The sequence below is a fragment of the Trichosurus vulpecula genome, chromosome 5, assembly GCF_011100635.1.
Source record: "Trichosurus vulpecula isolate mTriVul1 chromosome 5, mTriVul1.pri, whole genome shotgun sequence".
Lineage (NCBI taxonomy): Eukaryota > Metazoa > Chordata > Mammalia > Diprotodontia > Phalangeridae > Trichosurus > Trichosurus vulpecula.
Window position 1 is genome coordinate 237139391 of NC_050577.1, and position 21515 is coordinate 237160905.

The 21515-nt window shown below is 38.4% G+C and overlaps 1 protein-coding gene across 3 annotated transcripts in view; it reads left to right on the top strand.

The window, feature by feature from the left end:
* Nucleotides 1-21515, top strand: part of PPP1R12A (protein phosphatase 1 regulatory subunit 12A) — a 174026-nt gene that overhangs the window by 38846 nt on the left and 113665 nt on the right. For all 3 annotated transcript variants that reach the window (XM_036759127.1, XM_036759128.1, XM_036759126.1), the window contains exon 2: nucleotides 17139-17269. In XM_036759127.1, the coding sequence (XP_036615022.1) occupies nucleotides 17139-17269 (131 nt within the window). The remainder of the gene's footprint in view (nucleotides 1-17138; nucleotides 17270-21515) is intronic.

Here is a 21515-nt window from a genome sequence, read left to right on the forward strand (position 1 = left end):
AGTTGAATTTTTGCCCAAACTTTTTCTTTGAGGCTTTGCTTGTTGATGTTTTGGAGCCTTTTTTTTCTCTTGGTTTATCTTGAATGCCGTTGTCACCCTGGTAGCTTTTTATTGGGAGAAAGATTTATTTGCTAAGTCTTCCAGTCTACTTTCTGACTTGAGAATTGATGTTAAGAGTTTAGCTTTGTATACTTCTGGAGGGAAAGTCTAGTCTTGTTCTATTGCTGCATTCCTGAAGGAATGAGTTTTGCCTTATTCTATAATCTCAGAGACAGGTTGAGGATCTGCAGTCCTGTGCTTCTAGAGTGATCTGATCCAGGGCAAAGTGACTGCTGCCCCTCTGGTCTGAGCTCTGCAAGTTGAGTTTGGGACTGAGCAAAAACAGAACGCTGCTGTATTTGGTCTGTATCAACCAGCTGGAAAATCTCTGTTGGTTCAGAATGACCAAATTGTAGGCTCCCTCTTGGTTTCTGCTATTCCTACTCAGCTTATCTCCTTCCAGCCTGGGCTAGATTTTGAAACTGAGACTCTTGTCCACTCTTGTGGTCTATGCCATGCCTTTGCTTGCTTCTGAATTTGCTCTTCTTTCAATATACAGCCTGGTGACTAATACCACTTTTTCTCCTGCACTGCCACCTTTAAGCATAGGTACCTCCTCCATTCTCCTTGAATCTGTGACTTGGAACTGTGTGGTGAGAGACAAAGCTGCCAGTTGGCATCTGTACGGGTCTAGGACCTCCCCTTACCCTAGTATATAACTTCTGCTTGGATTTGAGTGCCCTTGCTTAGTGTCCACACACTTTTCTGACCTACTCTGCTGACTTGGGCTGAAAAAACGACTCACTGTGACTTTTGAATGTATTTCCCAATCAGAATTTGATCTGGTGCATTTTCTAGATGTTTGAAGGAGTTGGAAGCAAGGTTGGGGAAGAGGGAGAAGCTTTCTGCTTCTTCCTGCTGCTCTGCCATCTTGGAATCCTGCATTTTGTAAATCTTGAGGTGCTACATGAAAATAACCATGACGCTGAATTCTGGCAATACAAAATATTTGAGATAGAAAAACAATTTCAAAGAAACATGTTTCATATAACACGCTGTCAGAAAGCAAAAGAACACATAGTTCTAGGAATTTGGAATCCAGAGGTAAGGATTCTGAGGAACTGTGTAAATCAAGCTTTTTTACACTGAGGAATACTAACTTATCTTCTAAATTGCAGTTAGTCTGGGAGGAAATTAGGATGACTTGTTTCTCCGTGGTGGGCCTTGCAATCTCAACAGGATAACTTGTTGACCTGAGGGGAGCATCCAAAGACCTGTTGTTTACCTTTTGCTCTCTAGAGCATGAAACAGAATGTGTGTTGGAATTCTTGATCTCAAGGCTCATCTTTCTGCCTCCACTAAATAAAGCAGAGATTTGTTTCAGTATGTAGAGAGTAATGATTATTTTTGGATTCAGGGTAGCCAGTCACAAAAATGTTTGCCTACGGTATGATGTGGCAGATAAAGAAGTACAAGATGTGAATGAGCATTGCACTCAGTTCATTGCACTCAGGAAGCTTGCAGTCTAGGTGGGGAAAGAAGGACTAATATAAACTAATAGTGATGAAATAGTATTAACAGTGTGATATTAGATCAGAATTTGAGCTAAAAGCCCCTTTATATCATGTAGTCCAACTCTTTAATTTTATAAATGAAGAACTTGAACTATAGATGTTAAATCACTTCAGGTTACACAGCTCATCATTGGCAAAGCACATAATATTATTCAGAAGGGCTTCTTCGGTGTGATGTAGTTGAAGAAAGCTCCACAGATTTATGTAGGTTCTGTTTCAGGCTTTGCAAGATGGTAATACAATGAAAGTCATGTTTGCTAAAGGATTTTAATAAATAAAGATGAGAAGACAAGTTATTATGGTCAGAGAACTTATGATCCAAGACATGGAAATCTTTAAATATATTGACAATTTGGAGTTAGATGTGCCCTTAAACATCATTTTACCAATGAGCAAATTGGAGATTCACTAATACCCTAGCTAGTCAGCCATAACATTCCTGCTAGTAGGCCTGCATATGATAGACTCAAGAAAGGACTGGTGTCAAAAGTGGCTTAAATGTTCTTTCCAAAGGGACTGTGGGGGAGTGGGAAATGGGAAGGAGAAAATAGCATTTATTTAGTAAAATGAGGAGGAGGATGCTAGAGGGCTTTGGAAGCCAGGTAAAGGAGTTTAGACATAATGTAATAAATAGGAAGATAAGTGTCCAGTACATAGAGTATTGAGATTGGAGTGAGGAAGACATGAGTTCAAATGCTGCTGCAGATACTTCCTAGCTTATGTGACTGTAAGTCACTCGACCCCTGTGTGCATTAAATTTGTTCATCTGTTAAATGGGAGATAGAAAATAGTATCAGTGGAGTTAAGATAAGATGAGGTAATATTTGTAAAGCACTTCGTAAACCTTAAAGCACCATATAAATGATAGCTGCTACTACTGTTTTTATAGATAGTTATGGTTTCTTGAATGACATTTACTCAGTCTTTGTATAAGTTTTTCACAGTTGGGGGATGTGGAATATTCAGATATAAAAATATATCCTCTGTTGTTTACATGAGAATTGAAAATGTCTTAAAGTAGAAATTAACTCCAATATGAATAAATAGATGTGACTCATTCTTTTTTTATTTCCTCCCAGTTGAAAAAAGACAGTTTTCTAGAAAGTACATTGGCCCTCCAGTTCCCACTCTACCTCTAATTGGTTTGGGTCATTAGGAAAATAACTTAAACATAATGAGGCCCCAGATTGCGTGTGTATAAAATGAGGGTTGAAATAGATCTGGAGTTCTTAAGCTGTTTTGTGTCCTGAACCCCTTGGACGGTGTGGCAGAAGCCTACTCTCAGCATGATGTGTATTGTCCACATTCATAACTGAAGGAAATGCTACATAGTTTCATGAAAATAAAGATATATAGATATATACACGTATGTATCTCATCTCATATCATATATCATACACATGCATACGTATCCTCACACCAATTCACAGACCTCCTGAAATCTAGCCATGGACTCATTTGGGATTCATAGAACCTAAGTTAAGAAGACCTGAATTTATGTTCATTTACCATTCCTAGGATTTTAAATGATAGTTTTAAGATCCAGAGTTTCAGAGATAAGTTAGTATTTGGTAGACAGCACAAACTTATGGTCAGTTGAATTTTAAGCCCCATTCATATATTTATGTCTAATCTTTAAACATCTGGATTGAAACAACTTATTGAAGTTTAAGTGAGGTGGGAAGAGTGGTTGTTAAGATTCAGAATTTTGAAATAATTTTTTAATATTAACAAAAATACTGGTACTTAACATAATAAAATCTTTAAAATAGTCATCTACATATCACTGGGAGAATATTAAAGTGAGGTCCTTCTAGTATTTAAAGTAATAAACTATTTGGATACTATCTGGCACAGAATGTTTATAATTATAATAGCTCATGCTTCTGTTTTATCAAGATAGATGCCTGAAGGGAGAGAGACAGCTTAGATTTCATATACCTACTCCAACCAAAACCTAAATATCACGCCAGCCCAAATAATGAGAAACTAGAGTAAGTGACTTCTCCACCCTAGGACTCCGTAAAAACTAAGTCAGAAGCTTGTGGACCATAGGAAAGAGGGCTGCCATGAAAAACCAGTACCTGTACTTAGGCAAACAAGCTAGCAACTTCCCAGCATTAACAGAGATGGTCCAGGGACACTTGTAGTCTCCAAGACTGTATCTGGAGGCAGCAAGAGCAGCAGGACCTCCTAAGAAGCCTCAGGGGGTAGGAAATCCACATTGAGGACTTTGGAAGCTGCTGGGAGTAGTAGCAACCATTGTAGGTTTGGAAGCCTCAGAGCAGCACAGCCAGGTCTGTGGGCTTTGATGTCTGCAGTATTCTTTTCCCGAGCAGTCACAAAAGGTCTCAAAGATCCACCACTCTGAAGCTCAGAGGTTGGGAGAGGAGGAGTGCTAACCCTAGGAGGTAGGTTCCAGTTATCCCAATTTAAGATCCATGCAAGGGCTGACCACCTCCACCCCAAAGCACAACAGGCAGCAAAGCTTGGCCCTAGCACAAAACCTCAATTTAGTAATTAGGCCAGATAAGTAAACACAAGAAGACAAAGAATTATAATAGATACAGATATTCCTCCAAAATCATGCCTAGAAATGAGAGTATTCCAGTTTTAATGAGAGGAAAGTTGCAAACAAAACAGACTTCCTGATTTGGGGTGGGGATTAAAAAAAGAAAACTTAACAACTGGGCATTAGGGGACTACTAATCAGTTCGGACATGGGGGGACAAATTGTGGTATGTTAACATAATGGAATGTCAGAGCACCATAGGAAATGAAGAGACTTTCAGAGAATCCTGGGTAGTATGAATTGACACAGAGTCAAGTAAGCAAAACCAGGAGAAACATATAAAAGAAAACAACTTTGAATTGCCTAAGAACTCTGATCAATGTGAAGACCAACTGTGATTCTAGAAGACCAATGATAGTGTTATTCACCTCTTGATGGGTAATAGAGTCAAGGTCCACAGACAAATACAATTTTTGGACATAGCCACTATGTGGATTTGTTTTCCCTGAATGTGCTTATTTGTTAAAAATGTTTTGTTTTCTCTTTAAAAACATTTGCTTTTTTAAAGTTAATAAGCTTTTTTTTCCTCTCTCCATGTTATACCCCCCCCCAACTCCCCCCAGGTAAAACAATAAAATAAGACTCCTATGGCAAATATAGTCAAGCAAAACAAATTCCCACATTGGCCAAGTCCAAAAATGTATATCTCCTTCTATGTTTTGAGTCCCAGTCCTCTCTGTTGCTAAGTGGGTAGCATGTTTCATCATTCTCTGGAATGGTGGTTGATCATTATATTCATGACAATTGGTAAGTCTTTAACATTTATTGCATGCCTGCTGTATTCCAGGCACTGTGCTAAGCCCTGGGGATGCAAATACAAAATAGAAAAAACTGTCCCTGCCTTCAAGGAGCTTATGTTCTAGTGGAGAAGACAACCCATAAAAAAGAAGCTGAAAAGCAAAAAGGTCGCGGAATAAGGTACCTGGGAAGGGAGTGTGATGGAAAGAACTGTAGCAAAGTGGGAAGAGATGGCTGCCTGGGCACCCTTCTCAGTGAAGTTTCTAGGAGGAGCTCTTTCCTCTTTCCTTTCCCTGTTGCCATCCCCCACTCCCCTCCCTGTCCCCATCCCCCTCTCCAGGACGGCCCTGTCTCCCCTCTTCCTGACACCGCCGCCCCCCCCCCCCCCCCCCCCCCCCCCCGCCCCAAGCAAAAAGGTACCTGGGCCCTTTTAATAAGTTTAATGTGATTTAAAGTAAACTGTCTTTGTCACAAAGGTGCAGACCATCACCAGAGGAAATAAATCCTTTTTCAATAAGTTTCTTATATGATTGAACCAGTTTCTTAAATTAGCTTAAGTGCTGCAGTGGACAAAGCAGCATTCAGGTTATCTGTACTTGAAAGTAAATAAATTGAGGCCTAAAAATAATCGCTTTGCCCAGTGTCACAGATTGTGGTGGAAACAGGTTGCATATATACCATGATACCATTTAAGTGTGATGTAGTGAGAAAAGTACTGGAATTAATCATGAGATCTTGTTTTATTTTTTGTATATTTTTAGATCAGTCACTTCTTTTTTTTTTTAATTCCTAAATTGAGGATTGCTACTAGGTAACTCCAGAGTTTACCAGCTCTAAATGCTAAGACTTGTTGTCTTAAATGCAGACTTTGGGAGATGCTGAATACCAAAGTTCTGTACTCAGAAAGGCCTTAATCTACCTTGTTTGCCATTTATGTTCATGGGGAAAACCAGAGGAACATAGGATTGGAGGGTCGAGGTGGTACTCTGCTTTTCTGGTATGTGTTTTCATGATTCAGCTCTTGCTTTCTGTATTTCTTGTCAGTCTTGTAAATTAACCAGGGCTGCTGAATCCTTAGTCATTGTTTTAGAGGACAGTCAATGTCTCTAAGGACTGAATTGGCAGGTCTGGGATCCATCCCAGGACAAACCTAAAATGTAGTATGAGAAGGCATTGACTGAAAGTATAGCCCTCACACTTTATTGAGGGGGGAGATAGGCATTGCAGAGATGGTCAGTGGGGGTGGCATATATAGGGAGTCAGCTGGGGTTGTTAGGTGCCCAACGTAGGGAATGTGGAGGGTTTTTTTTTAGAGGGTTCTTATATATGTCAACAGGACCAGACATTGAGGGCAAGAGCCAGGAAAGAAGCCTGGGATAGAGGTCAAAGTTCAGGACTGGTACTGATTCATGGCTAAGAGGATATTGGTAGTTAGTTGATATTCAGACTCCCAGTGAAAAGGGGCTTTGGACTCTTGCCACTGGTCTTGTTCTGATGAGGTCACTTGGGTTTTATAGGCCGTCAGGTTGCTTCTTTCTTTAGAGGGTTAGGAAGGCGGCTATTGTATTCCTTATACCTGTGAGTCACATTCTATTTCTGCTACCTGCAGGAGGTTAAAAGATGCTGGGATTGTCACTACAGAGATTATTGAATATGTTGCCTTCCTTGCCTGGGTGCTGTTTGATATGCTGATTTGTAGTTGATGTACTTTTTGTCTTTGAAAGTTGCATTAGTTTTGCCCTCTACTATAAATATTCTATGATCAAGTCAAATCAACGGTTTATTAAATACTTGCTATATGCCAGGTGCTGTGCCAACAATTATTGTTAATTAGAACCTGTAAATTCTCCCCTTACTCTAAGTAATTGCCAGCACCAATACTGTGCCCGACACATAGGCATTTAATAAATGCTTATTGAATTGAATTTGACCAGTTTTTCTCCTCGTAATACAGCATACTCTTCTAGGACTCTGCTCCTAGCTCATAATGTATATATAGCAAAAGGAATGTTAAAAGGAGTATTTCTCTCCATCTCACTTTTTCTGTCACCATGTTTTCTGGTCATCTCCACTGTACTTGTATTTTAATACTTCCAGTAATCTTCACTAGAGGTTTTTTTGTTAATGTGTTGGAAGGAGAAGTTAATGGAAGGAAGGTTAGGAAGATGAATTTTTGATAGAAAAAGTAGGGTTTTTTTCCTATCTTTTATTTAGTTTTTTTATTTTCATATTAAAGAGAGAAAATGGATAGTGGAAAGTGTAGAGCCAAATAATTTTAATAGATATGATTCATGATGGAAATGTGAGGATTATAGTCTGTCCAGCTCTCCAAAAAGTTTGAGTAGCATTATTGGTAACCCATGTTATTTAGAGTCATAGAAATGTAGGCTTAACATCTGAAGTGATTTTTGTATGTTTGGCCTAATATAAAGAAGAAAACAGTATTGGCTTTCAGAATACACAGCTCTAGTTACTTCACTTGTTTTGTAATGATAAAACATTTATTTCCTTTAAAGTTGAGTTTTTCCAGTGTTTGAACTTGTTTCTTTCTCTAAATTCCTAGTTCAAAGCTGTGAAATAGTTAAGTGAATTGTGGTTGATTTTGTATGATGGCTGTTTCCTTTTATTTTCTTGTCTTCAATTTCATGCCATTCTTCTGATTTTTATCCTCAAAATAAAACAAAAGCTAAAAAGGAAGTATTGTGAACGACCTTGAAATAATTTGCTGAGAAAGTAACAAGTTTTAAAGTAGAACAGTTGTTTCTTATCTGTTTGATGAAGCCGGTTTCTTAGATTAGTTTCAGTGCTGTAGTTGGCAAAGCAATGTTAAACTCATCTATACCTGGAAGTAAACTGCAACTGTGTTTTCATACGACTTCTTACACATAATCACTCGAGTACAGATTCACGAGAAACTTAAAACAAACAATCTTAGATAAGACCCTGCAAGTATATTTAAGCTGTTCTGTTTCTCTCCATATATGGCACAATAAAGTAACCAAATTTGGTCAAATATTTTAAGTCAGCTAGTCATGTGTCTCTTAATGTGCTGCATGTGTAAGCTTTTGATTCTCTTAGCAACAATATTTTTATGGGTATGTCTTGCCAGTTTCTTGTGTATACTTTAAGAATGTGCAAAAGGATTGTTCTATAAACAATTAATGCCACTAACAGGCTCAATGTATGTTTTCTGATGGGGTCATTCACATTTAAATATCATTTCTACTGTCAGTGTGAAGTGAAAGCACACTTGTTAAAAACAAAAATAATCTATCATTAACAGAATTTATTTTTCAAACTGTATTCAATGGCTTTGGAAATACTATTTTTCTGTCCTCAGCATCCTGGTCTCACACCCCCCTATTATGAAGGCCTGTGTTGGATAGGGACAGAATGAGGATTCTATACCATCAATGGAGGAAAGGGAACTGGGCTATCATTGTCTTTTAACTAAGTCTGTGTTACAAATTCTGGTTTTCTATAAAACAACTATATTTCTTCTATATTGTTTCAAATAAAGGATACCTAAGCCAAGCATATTTCTAGGGCTGCGACTTTTAAAAATTCAGGAAATCTTGTGAGACAATATAAAATCATGAGAGTCGAATGACATAAGTTGGTTGCAACCTCTTGAATTTTTTAGGTGACCCTTTTAGATTACTCTGGCCTCTAGAAGCAAGCAAAACAGTTGGATCCACTTTTCTATTTGATAGCTAACCTGATATTTTTAAATGCTGAAAAGTCTCCCAAATCTTCTCTTCTCCAGTTCCTTCAACCAATGCTAATAAAACATGGTCTCTGTCTTATTCTTAACTGTTACTCTTCCGGTTACTCTCCATTTTCTAGTTTGTTGATGCCCATCCTAAAATTTCTACCCTGGAGTGTAACATCCAGAATGTAGTGTAATTAGAACAGATTTAGAAGTTGTACGGAAGACTAGAAGCCACAATTCTCACCCATCTTTTTCTAGAAAGTGTGTTTTTTGTGTCGTATGAGATGTTCAGTCATTTTTCAGTCGTGTCTGACTCTTCATGATCCCATTTCAAATTCTCTTGGCAAAGATACTGGACTGACCTGCCATTTTTTTCTCCAGCTCATCTTACAGATCAGGAAACAGAGGCAGACAGGGTTAGGTGACTTGCCCAGGGTTACACAGCTAATAAGTGTCCGAAAGTGTCTGAGGCTAGTTTTGAACTCAGGGAGGCCAATCTTCCTGTCTCCAGTCCTGGCCTTCTATTCACTGAACCACCCAGCTGACCTAGTAGGAGATGACATTAGCCTTTTTAGATGTCATGTCATATTGCTGACTCCTGTTGATGCTTTAAGATTCCTCGATTTTCTCCCTGCCCTCCATTTGTGTATTTAGACAACATTTCCCCCCTAATCCTGTAGTTGTACAGAATATCTTTTTTTAAAAAAGTCTTAATTGCAGGATATATTAAAGGCATAGTTTGTAAATATTTAGAAAGGGATGTGGTAGTCAGTGAGATATAGCATGACTTCATGTAGAGCAGGTCATGCCAGACTGACCTCATTTCCTTTTTTATAGTTATTAGACCTAGAGATAAGAGGAATGCTTTAGATAAGAGGTTACCTGATTTCAGCAAACTATTGACAAAGTGTAGCAAGTTATCCTTGTGGATAAGATGGAAAGATTTAATTTGAAACTGGTTCTATTACTGCCACTAAAGAAGGTTAATTATTGGCTTGGTGCCAACTTAGAGGGAGCCACATGGTGGGATGCTCCAAAGAATTATCTTTGACTATGTTGTCTAACATTTTTATCAGTGACTTGTACAGAGGCATAAATGGCATTCATGTTTGCAAATGACATGAAGCTGAAAAGGATGGCTAAAATGACAGGTGACAAATGAGATTTATAATTACCTTGACAGCTAAAAATACTGGGCCAAAATGGATAAAGCAAAATTTAATAGAGATGAAGAAAAAATAAAGACTTACACTTGGGTTAAAAACAAAAACAAGCTTCCCAAATGTAGGATGGGTGGGGGGAGGTGTGCGTAGACAGTTTATTTGGAATAAAAAAATCTGTGGTTTTTTTTAAAGGTCAGTGTGATTCAGTAGTATGACTTGAAGCTAAAAAAAATCCTACCACAATCTCAGGATAGAATGAGAAAGGTGTAGGCCCAGAACAAAGGAGGAGACAATCCTACCATGCTCTGTTCTGGTCCTATCATATCTGGAGTATTTTGTCCATTTCTGGATGCTACATTTCAGGAAGAATCTTAACAAGTTGGAGGGTATCTAAGGGAGTATAACTAAGTTGGCAAGGGTCATCGAGCCCATATGAGGATTGATTGTAGGAACTGAGACTATTTCACCAGGAAAAGAGAAGACAAAATGGGGGAGGAGACATATTAGGGCCTTTAAGTATATGGAGGACTGTATTATGGATGAGAAATTGAACCTTTTCTGTTTGGTTCTAGGGGGAAGCACTTCCAGCTCCAAATCTGTGATACTTTGATCCTATGAACTCTAGGATCTGTAGCGTAGGAGCTGCAGAAAGGCAAGATTTCTGAGTGATTAGAGCTAATGATGAAATATAATGGGGAGTGGGCCTGGAATTTAGAACTGGAAGGAACCATAGAGACCACTTTTGTCCAATACCCTCATTTTATGGGTGAGGAAACTGAGGCTCAGCGGTTAAATGATGTCTAAGATCACACAGGTAATAAAAATTAACAGAGCTCGGTGTTCTTATTCCAACTGCATTGTTCTTTTCACAATACTGTACTTTCTGAAGACTAGGCTTCAGATCACTCCTTTCAGTCAGAGGCACCAAATACATCTTCATGTGATTCCTGTTATTTCTAAGTAGTATCTTCTGCTTTCCCCTGAATAACGTAATGATCTGGTTACCTGAAAAATAAAGAGGAGGCTAGCTGTTCATCAAGTTCATTTTCTGGTTATCAGAAATAAGGATATGTAACTAGACCTTGTAGTACTTAAGCTGCTCCTTCTTAACGCTCTGGATTCCTAAAAAAGTTATCTTAAGTTTGAAATACTCTGAGTCAAAGATTTAAGAGTTTACAAACAGGACACATTTACATTTACATGTAATCGAATGTTATAGCCAAGAAAGCGATAGGAAAAGATCTCTTTGTCCCACTAGCTCATGTACATATAGGGTCTACTCTCTCTTAGGTCACTGTAGCAGCAATGAAGAAAGCAAACATATGACTAGGGAACACGCATGGAGAGGTAATTGTCATGGACCTGTTTGGGTAGTGTACGCATAGAGATATATATGGTCAAGGGTGTATGCCTCTCTGTAGCATTTCACACCCCCAGTGTTGCAAAGCCTCTGCATAAGTGACACCTACTCCATTGAGGTATCTTTGTTTGTTTTGTGGTCACCAAACTGCTTTCTGCAATCATCTGTTGCTGAAGCTGGCTAGTCTCTTCTGGGTTATCTTCTGTTATTTATCTGAATCTGCTGAGGCAAAATGCTAGAAAACTTCCCTTCAACAGGAAAAACTACATCTTTTTGTTGTTGTATTGCCAAGGGCTGTGAAATACCACAGTGAGCCTGGCAGCTAATCTAAGATAGTAGTTTATTCTTTTAATTGATTTGTCTCAAGCTGATTTAAAATCTGTGATCCTAGACATCTGACATAAAGTTTGGAAATTCCTTTTAACAGCTGTTATAGCCTTGATTAGAATTTTGTGTTCCCCAAATAGAGACCAAATTGTCAAAATGCCCCCAGTGTTGTCTTTGGCATGCAGTGAAGCTAGACTGTAATAGAAGCTAAGTCAGGAAGGCAGGGCTATCTTCCTCTAGCCTTTTTGTCCTCATTCTCTTCTGTCAGTTGCAAAATCTTTTTGACTTTTTATGCTACATTCTTGAGATGCAAACTCTTGGTGTTACCTTTTAGGTGTATGTGATTTTTCTTTGGATTGATGCTATGAAGATAATTTCCTATATTCTGCCTTTGTAAATTGGATCATTACCAGAACTACTCAATACTACTACTACTACTACTAATAATAATAATAATGGCTAGAATTTATGTGGCACTTTAAGGTTTGCCAAAACACTTTACACTTAATTTACATTACAAACTCAATAGATCCTCCGAACCACCCTGTAAGGTAGGTGCTATTAATATCCCCAATTTTCAGATCATGATGATGAATGGTCTTAACCCTATAAAGAAGTGGAGGAAATGGACCTGCTGTGTCTCTTTACAAGGTGATTATAGAATGTTGTATTTGCTATCGGATGTGGTGGATGAATTTGTTTTGTGGAACTACCCATTTCACTTTATGGGATGGAGCTCTGAAGAGTAGCGAAGGGAAGAATACATTAGAAATGGTAATAGTATAAAAACACGAGATTTAAAAATTATTTCTATTAAATTTTATCTCCTTAGCCTATTATTCTAGTCTATTGACATCTTTTGGATTCTTGTTTTTTCAGCCAAGATGATAGCTGTTCCTTTCAACTTCCTGTCTCCCGAACAATTGTCAATTTATTATTGCCTGTCCCAGGATATTTCCCATAATGAGTGTCATTTGTCTTTTGTCATGTTATATAACCCCCTGTGTTTTCCTCCATTAAAGACTTGTATCATTGTGGTGATGAGAATTTTTTTTTTAATTTTGAAAGCTAGTTGATGGAGGTAACACAAGATCTTGAAGGTCCTATCAGATTGGAAAGATTTCTCCCTCTTCTGGGTCTGGTGATGAACATGTCTATTGTCTGACCAGCCTGGCTAAGTTGGGAGAGGCTAATCATCTTGTCAGCTGCTCTTCTCATTAAGCTTTGGCCGTAATTCTCAAAGACTGTTTTCTAAGTTAGAAGACGTAATCTGCCTTTTTATCGATAAAGAAGGTACCACAATGACAAAATTATAGATTTTTGTATCTTTGAAGTGTGAACATTTGTTTTTTATCTCTGTTTCTACCCCTTAAACTTTAAGTGCCCTGAGGGGGCAAAAGAAAAGCATGCTGGCACTATTTAGATGTGTCTTCCCTGCCCAACACTTTATTTTCTCTGGTTCCATTTACCTCTCGTCTCAGTGTTTCCCAGGAAATCTTCCTAGATTTGTGGGTTGAAGCAATAAAACTAAGCCTTCCAAAGTTCCTTTCTCTAGTCTGGCTCTTCCTGCCTCTCGCTTAGTGTGATAGAAGAACACTGGTCTTAGATCAGGAAACATGAGGATTGGCCCCTATACACGGGTATGATCCCGTGCAAGTCACGTCACAGAATCATGGAATCACTTAAAGGCCATTTAACTGTGCCCTCCTCATTTTACAAATAAGGAAACTGACTCTTAGGTTACATGACTCATCCAAAATCAGAAACAGGATTGGAATTCAGCCCCGCTGACTTCAAAGCTAATAGTCTTTCCATTGTAAACATGATGCCTCTGTGATGTTCAGTTTCTTAGGAATTATATATTACTTGCATTGTCTCTTTCACAGAATTGTTATAGCAAAAGTGTTTTGCAAACCTTAAAGCAAATTGACTTTTATTTTTACATCCAACATAAAAATATCCTTCACTCAAAGCAGTGAAAGGTGGGTGTCTATTGTGGTTTCACTGGACAGCCAGTTTCTAAGGAGTAGGAAATGTCTGTGTCCTTGGTTTCAGACTTTTTGCACACGCTGTACATTTCTTTAGGGTGTTCACTCAGGGAATTTTATACAATTTTCAAAGTGAGTATTTATTGAATACTCAGTGAAAGTCATTCTTATAAATTGAAGGAAACTAAAACAATAAAAGAAATTAGCAGCTAATTTGCTTAAGTAATAGATACTTTTCAAAAAGCTCCTTATAATTAAACCTTCACTCTAAAAATACAAAACAACCTTTTCAGCCTCATCTTGTTAGCTAAAAAATGCATTTTTCCAGCTCATCCCTGTTCCTGTAGTGTAGTTCTTTGCTATACAGGGTCCACTGGAATTTAAGGACTATCAACTAGAACAATGTCCTTTTGAAATTTAAGTTTTTATTTCTATCATGGAGCTGAGCCTTGGAAAACAGAGTGACCAAAAGGGGGGAAATGCTTGTTTGATTTCTCTCCTCTCACCTCCTGAGCCCTTTCAGGCATCTCTTGTGTACCATAGCCTTATGGGAGTGGCCGACAGGGAGGTATGAAGCAGTGGGAAAAAAGTGAGAGTAACAGCAGTGGCAGCCTGCTTCAATAACCTGGAGCCCCAGAGACTGGCCTTAGGATCCAGATTTATGGCAGCCCCACTGTGGTGAGAGGGCTGCTGGTCCACCTTGTGTATACTTACCCATTCTTGATATAGGAGGGTTTCATAATCACAGAAATCAATTTTTCCTACTGACTCTGGGATTATACCTAGGAATGACGAAGGAATTCAGGACAGATGACACTGCACAGAAAACTAAAGTTGGTCTTTATTTCTTAAGCTGGCTAAATAAGGATAGGAGCTAGAATTTATTAGTGTTGTGTAGAAATGGCAATATATTTCCTCTGAAACTTTGATGGTTGCCTCATTTATTTCTATTTGTTTAGAGCACCATCTTCTGTCTATATGTTGTAACATTTTTGGTCTTTCAAAGATCATGATGTTACTAATCACAGAAACAATACAGTTTATGATGGTAATTTGGTTTTTCTTTTCACACTTACTTAAAACCTTGAAGGAATTACATTTAGCCATTGGGTTATGACTTTGCCATACTCATTTTATTTTTTTAGCATACAGTTTTATTAGTAAGGTCAGAGTTTCCTTTTCTGTAAAATAGCAATATTTGTAATGAGGAAAATACTTTGCAAACTGTAACACATCATATAAATGTGAAATTACATTATTATTGTAAGTCCTATGAGGAGGGCCAAACTAATCTTAGCAATAAAGGTTTAAGATTTTTGAAAGAGGAAGGAAATAGAACAGCATACAGAATATTCAGGTGGCCTTAGGAGAAGACCCTAGGAGCAGAACTTATGCTGAAGAGATAGTAGAATTCTTAGAAAAGTAGTTAGTGTATTTTGACAAGCTGGTAACATAAACCTAAGATCAAAACCTATAGGATCCCAAAGGAGCTTGCCTCTGATAATTTCTGTAATAGATGGTCATCTAACCTCGAATACTTTTCAGTTGACTGCTAGCTAACTAATTAGACAGCCTTTTCCATTTGTAAGCTTCTCTTATTATTTGGGAAGTTCTTCTTTCTTTTGACCAGAAATTTGTCATCTTGTAGTGTTTATCCTACTGTTCCAAGTTTTTCTCTTTGGAGTACTTCAGAACAAATCAGTCCTGCCTTGTACACCCCAGGTGTCAGAAAGAACATAATAATGGTCTTCAAAACCTGAGGAGTTCTTTTCCCCAAGCCAAACAACTAAAATTCTTTTGTTTGTTTCTTAGGTCATAAAACTTCAAGATCGCTTATCCTCCTGATCACTTCTAGTTTGTTAAGATTGCTCCTTGAAAAATGGCAGCTGCTATGTAGCAATATACTTTATACATGGTTTGAACATTATGGAGCACAATAAGACTTATTTCCTATAACTGGAATATTCTACTTCTGTTAATGCAGGCTAATGCAACTTTTTAGCAACCATGCTACACTGACTCATTTGGTTAAATGGAAGCCCCAGGAATTTTTGCTATGAGCTGCTGCCAAATCATGTCAATACACAGAGTTGTATAATAGGCAAGTGATCCTGGGTGTGTCACTTTTCAGTGCCCTCAGACAGCTCTCATAATGACATAACAATTAGTTCAGCATCCAAACCAAAAGAATGATTATTAGAAAAGAATCAAGGAGGCCTCCAGTGATATGTACTAGGTTCTCTTAGAAATGAAGATACAAAAACACAGTTATCAGATTTTAAAATAACACAAGGTTAGGAAGAATAACTAATATTTCAAAACCAAAATAATCTAGAACCAGATCAGATTTAACAGGGATTGATATAAGATATTGAATTAGATTTTAGATTTTAGAAACGGAGTTGCAAACCTATCAGATACGGTCTAGACTACTATAATAGTCCCTTTGTTAGTTTGGCTTCCTACTTACTATCTTAGCTCTAATCCCTCTCTCATTCTGTCACTAAGGAGTCACTTTCCTAATTAATAGAAGTAGAATATTGAATTTGAGTGGGAAATTCAATTCAGTGTTGTTTACATGTCTGCTATATATGAAGGGGCAGCTAGGTGGCACAATAGATAGAGCACCAGTCCTGGAGTTAGGAAGACTCATCTTCCTGAGTTCAAATTTGACCTCAGACACTTACTAGCTGTGTGACCCTAAGCAAGTCACTGAACCCTGTTTGCCTCAGTTCCTTATCTGTAAAGTGAGCTGGAGAAAGAAATGGAAAACCACTCCAGTATCTTTGCCAAGAAAACCCAAATGGGGTCATGAGTCAGACATGACTGAAAAAAGATTGAAGAGCAACAGCATCTTCAGATTGGGCATATAAAAACAAAACCAAGAAAAAGTTCAAGAAATTTAAAGACTAATATGGAGTGAGGCACATATATACCTATAATATCAATCATTAACTGAACGCTTTTGATCAGGGAAATTCCCTCTGAGCATTAAGAAGATTACTTCGGCAGTAGTAAGGAGGATGGAAATTGCATGATCAAAGAGTGAGACAGGTTGCAGCCCTGGAAGAGAGTATGAGATTTTTCTCCTCTGAGTTTGGAGAAGATAATGGGTGAAGATATGGATGTTTTGAGAAGGGAACCTGAGGGAGCTCTAACTGTATGGTTCTAGTATCCTCAGTGAAGTAGGAGAGTGTTGGGGATGGAGACTGCGTTTGGGGACCTGTGCATAGAGAACAAGATTCGGAACTATTACTGTGGAGAATAAGGAAAGGATTGCTTAATGAGGGCTCAAATAAAGTTTTGGGCACTGTAAATTATAGTGGTTGGAATCAATATGACTTCATTACTTAATATAGTAGGTCATATCCCCATCATCAGCCAGGAATAACACCAATTAAATTAGATTATTGTGGTTACCCAGTGTTAAGGGTAAAGAATGGTGCAAGATAGTGGGAGGCAGGATTCTAAGATGGTAGCCACTCGGTTATTTGATCATAGAGTAATGACTACAAATGGAGGTAAGTGAAGCTAGAGTGGGGAGGCAAGACTAAAAAAAATAGTGATTGGAGGTTAACATTTCTGGAATTGGGTGTAGTATCTGAAACCATCGTATTTTAACATCTGAAACAGAATTTTAATAATGCTTTCTGTTTCATTTTCAGGCATGCATTGATGATAATGTTGATATGGTGAAATTTCTGGTGGAAAATGGAGCAAATATTAATCAACCTGATAACGAGGGCTGGATACCACTACATGCGGCTGCTTCCTGTGGATATCTTGATATAGCAGAGTAAGCTAGTTCTGTATTCTTCATTTCAATCTGAGATTTATACATTGTTGTTTTAAAGACCCACCTGAGGTTTCAGAGCTATCTCTGTATAAAATACGGTCTTTGGTTGTACTCTTTGGTATACCTTGACCATGGGGCTAACTCTCCTGAATAGAGAGTTTTCTTAAATGTCCATATCTGTAATATTTTAGTCTCAGCATCTCTCAAGTGGTGTGAAGCACTTTTTCCCTACAAAGCAGAAGGTACCTCGCTGGTAACTTTGTATATTAACATTAACTACTTTATATATTTCTACTTAAATTGTTTCTGAGAACTGTAGTGCTACCTATTTTATCTTTTCAGTTCTTGATTCACTTGCCTATATGTACTCCTGAATTGATAGGGAACTTCATTATCAATTTTTAACTGGGCTACTTTTGGGAGAGAAAGTGATCCAGATTTATTTTGATTTGTTCTCAGTGAACAAATATTTCTCTGCCATATGAGTTTGGGGTGGTTCCCTAAAAACCACATTCTTGAGTGACACTTGTCATGAATTGGCACCTCCTAAATAATCAAGTTTTTCCAGCTTTACTAATGGAAGCTTTGATGTGTTTGTCACTGTTTATCTACAAAATATGTTTCTCACATATATATGATGATGTAAAAGAAAATAATATTGCATATTATTGTATTCCCCCCCCACTCCAAGATGGCGTATATTCTGATTGCCCAGTTCTCTTGTCAGCCTTTCCTTCTGTCACCCCACTCCCCCCCATCCCCTTTTCCCTTACTTTCTTGTAGGTCAAGATAGATGTTTATGCCCCATTCCTGTATATCTTATTTCCTAGTTGCATGCAAAAACTTTTTTTTTAACATCTTCTTTTAAAACTTTGAGTTCCAAATTCTTTCCCATCTTCCCTTCCCACCCACCCTCCCTAAGAAGGCAAACAATTCAACATAGGCCACATGTGTATCATTATACAAAACCCTTCCATAATATTCATATTGTGAAAGAGTAACTATATTTTGCTCCTTCCTATCCTATCCCCCTTTATCCAATTTTCTTCCTTGACCCTGTCCCTTTTCAAAAATGTTTGCTTTTGATTACCTCCTCCCTCTATCTGCCCTCCCTTCTATTGTCCGCCCTTTTTTATCTCCTTCCTCCTTCCTTCCTGTGGGGTGAGATACCCAATTGGGTGTGTATGTTATTCCTTCCTCAGGTCAAATCCTATGAGAGCAAGATTCACTCATTCCTCCTCACCTGCCCCCCTTCCCTCCCAACAGAACTGATTTTTCTTGTCACTTTTGTGCAAGATAATTTACCTCATTCTTTCTCTCCATTTCTCCCTCTCTCAATATGTTCCTCTCATCCCTTAATTTGATTTTATTTTTTTAGGTATCATCCCTTCATATTCAATTCACCCTGTGCTCTCTGTCTATATACGTATATATGTATGTGTGTATATTCCCTTTAGCTACTCTAATACTGAGGTCTCATGAATCATACACATCATCTTTCCATGTAGGAATGTAAACAAAACAGTTCAACTTTAGTAAGTCCCTTATGATTTCTCTTTCTTGTTTACCTTTTCATGCTTTTCTTGATTCTTGTGTTTGGAAGGCAAATTTTCTGTTCAGCTCTGGTCTTTCAACTGAGAAAGCTTGGAAGTCCTCTGTTTTATTGAAAGTCCATACTTTGCCTTGGAGCATGATACTCAGTTTTGCTGGGTAGGTGATTCTTGGTTTTAATCCTAGCTCCATTGACCTCTGGAATATCATAGTCCAAGCCCTTCGATCCCTTAATGTAGAAGCTGGTAGATCTTGTGTTATTTTGATTGTGTTTCCACAATACTCAAATTGATTCTTTCTGGCTCCTTGCAGTATTTTCTCCTTGACCTGGAAACTGGAATTTGGCGACAATATTCCTAGGAGTTTTCTTTTTGGGATCTTGTTCAGGAGGCGATCGGTGGATTCTTTCAATTTCTATTTTACCTTCTGGTTCTAGAATATCAGAGCAGTCCTCCTTGATAATTTCTTGAAAGATGATATCTAGCTGTTCTTTTGATCATGGCTTTCAGGTAGTCCAATAATTTTTAAATTCTCTCTCATGGATCTGTTTTCCAGGTCAGTGGTTTTTCCAATGAGATATTTCACATTGTCTTCCACTTTTTCATTCCTTTGGTTCTGTTTTATGATATCTTGATTTCTCATAAAGTCAGTAGCTTCCACTTGCTCCAATCTAATTTTTAAGGTAGTATTTTCTTCAGTGGTCTTTTGGACCTCCTTTTCCATTTGGCTAATTCTGCCTTTCAAGGCATTCTTCTCCTCATTGGCTTTTTGGAGCTCTTTTGCCATTTGAGTTAGTCTGTTTCTTAAGGTGTTGTTTTCTTCAGTATTTTTTTGGGTCTCCTTTAGCAAATCATTGACTTGTTTTTCATGGTTTTCTCGCATCCTTCTCATTTCTCTTCCCAATTTTTCCTCTACTTCTCTAATTTGTTTTTCCAAATCCTTTTTGAGCTCTTCCATGACCTGAGACCAGTTCATGTTTTTCTTGGAGGCTTTTGATGTAGACTCTTTGAATTTGTTGACTTCTTCTGGCTGTATGTTTAGATCTTCTTTGTCACCAAAGAAAGATTCCAAAGTCTGCGTCTGAATCTGAGTCTGTTTTTGCTGCCTGGCCATGTACCCAGCCAACTACTTGACCCTTGAGTTTTTCATGAGGGTATGACTGCTTGTAGAGTATAGAGTACTTTGTTCCAAGCTTGAGGGGATATGCTGTTGTTTTCAGAGCTATTTCTATACAGTAAGCTCTGCCACAGCGGTGCTCCTTCTCCCCCAAGAACCGCCAACCTGGCATGGACTCAGATCTTAAGCAGGCTCTGCATTCCTGCTCTGATCTGCCACTTAATTCCTCCCACGAGGTAGGCCTGGGGCCAGAAGCAACTGCAGCTGTAGTTCTGTAGCTGCACCTCCTCGGCTGCCCCCAAGGCGGTGGCCGAACTGCTAACTCCTTCTCTCTGTCCCCCACAGCTTTTCCCACTCACCTTCTCTGTTGTCTTTGGTGTTTGTGGTTTGAGAAGTCTGATTCAGGGCACTAGGGCCTGTTCCGCTGGGCTCCTGGTCTGGTTGGTCCAGGCACGGCTCACGCTGGCTTGTGCTCTGCTCAGCTTCCAGCTCCGTGCATGATAGACCTCACCCAGCAACCATCCAGGCTGTCCTAGGCTGGAGCCCTGCTTCCCTGTGCTTTTTCGTGGGTTCTGCAGTTCTAGAATTTGTTCAGAGCCATTTTTTATCGGTGTTTGGAGGGTCCTGGGAGAGAGCCCTAGTTAAGTCCCTGCTTTCTAGCCTCCATCTTGGCTCTGCACTCTGCCCCCCCCCCCCCCCCATCTGTCATCTTTAAACCAAACGTATGCATTATTTTTCTTTTTCTTTTCTTTTTTAAATGTTTTTATTGATGTCTTCTGTTTCTTACATCATTATAGTTATCCTCAGCATCCCTCCCTTTTCCTCTGCCAGACAGCTGTGTCACATGTCACATGTCACAAATACTATTTTTAATGAGGAAAACCAAATCAACTGTTTATCAAATGATTGATACATTGAAAAAGTCCTAAAACACGTGTAATATGTAACACCTGTGGACCTTCCCACTTCCACGAAGAGTTGTGGGTGTTTCCTCTTTTCATTCCAGTCAGACTTGATCTTAATTTTGTTACATTCACTTTAAAGGAAGAGGTGGTGATCTTTCCATTTACGTTTTTATAGTTATTTTGTACATTGTTTTCTTGACACTTCTTCCTTCACTCTGCATCAGTTCATGTAGATCCCTCCATGCTTCTCTGTTTTCATTGCATACATCATTTCTACAGCTTAATAATATTCTATTACGTTCATGTACCACAGTTTGTTTAGCCAGTCCTCTATTGATGGGCATCTATTTTATTTACAGTTCTTTGCTGCCGTAAATACTTGGGCCACAAAATCAGCCCTCCAAAATCAACAGCATTTCTATGTAATAATAAAACTCAGTAAGCAAAAATATAAAGAGAAATCCTATACCAGATAACTACAAAATGCCTAAAATTGATCAACCCTACCAAAGCACACAGAAGACTTGTATAGATTCAGTTACAAAGTACTCTTTAAAGAAATAAAGAACAAATGACATAGCTTGAGGAATATTCAGTGCTCATGGCTAGGCCTGCCACTACAATACAGATTATAGTGCTACCAAAATTTGTCTACACTTTTGATGCTATACCAT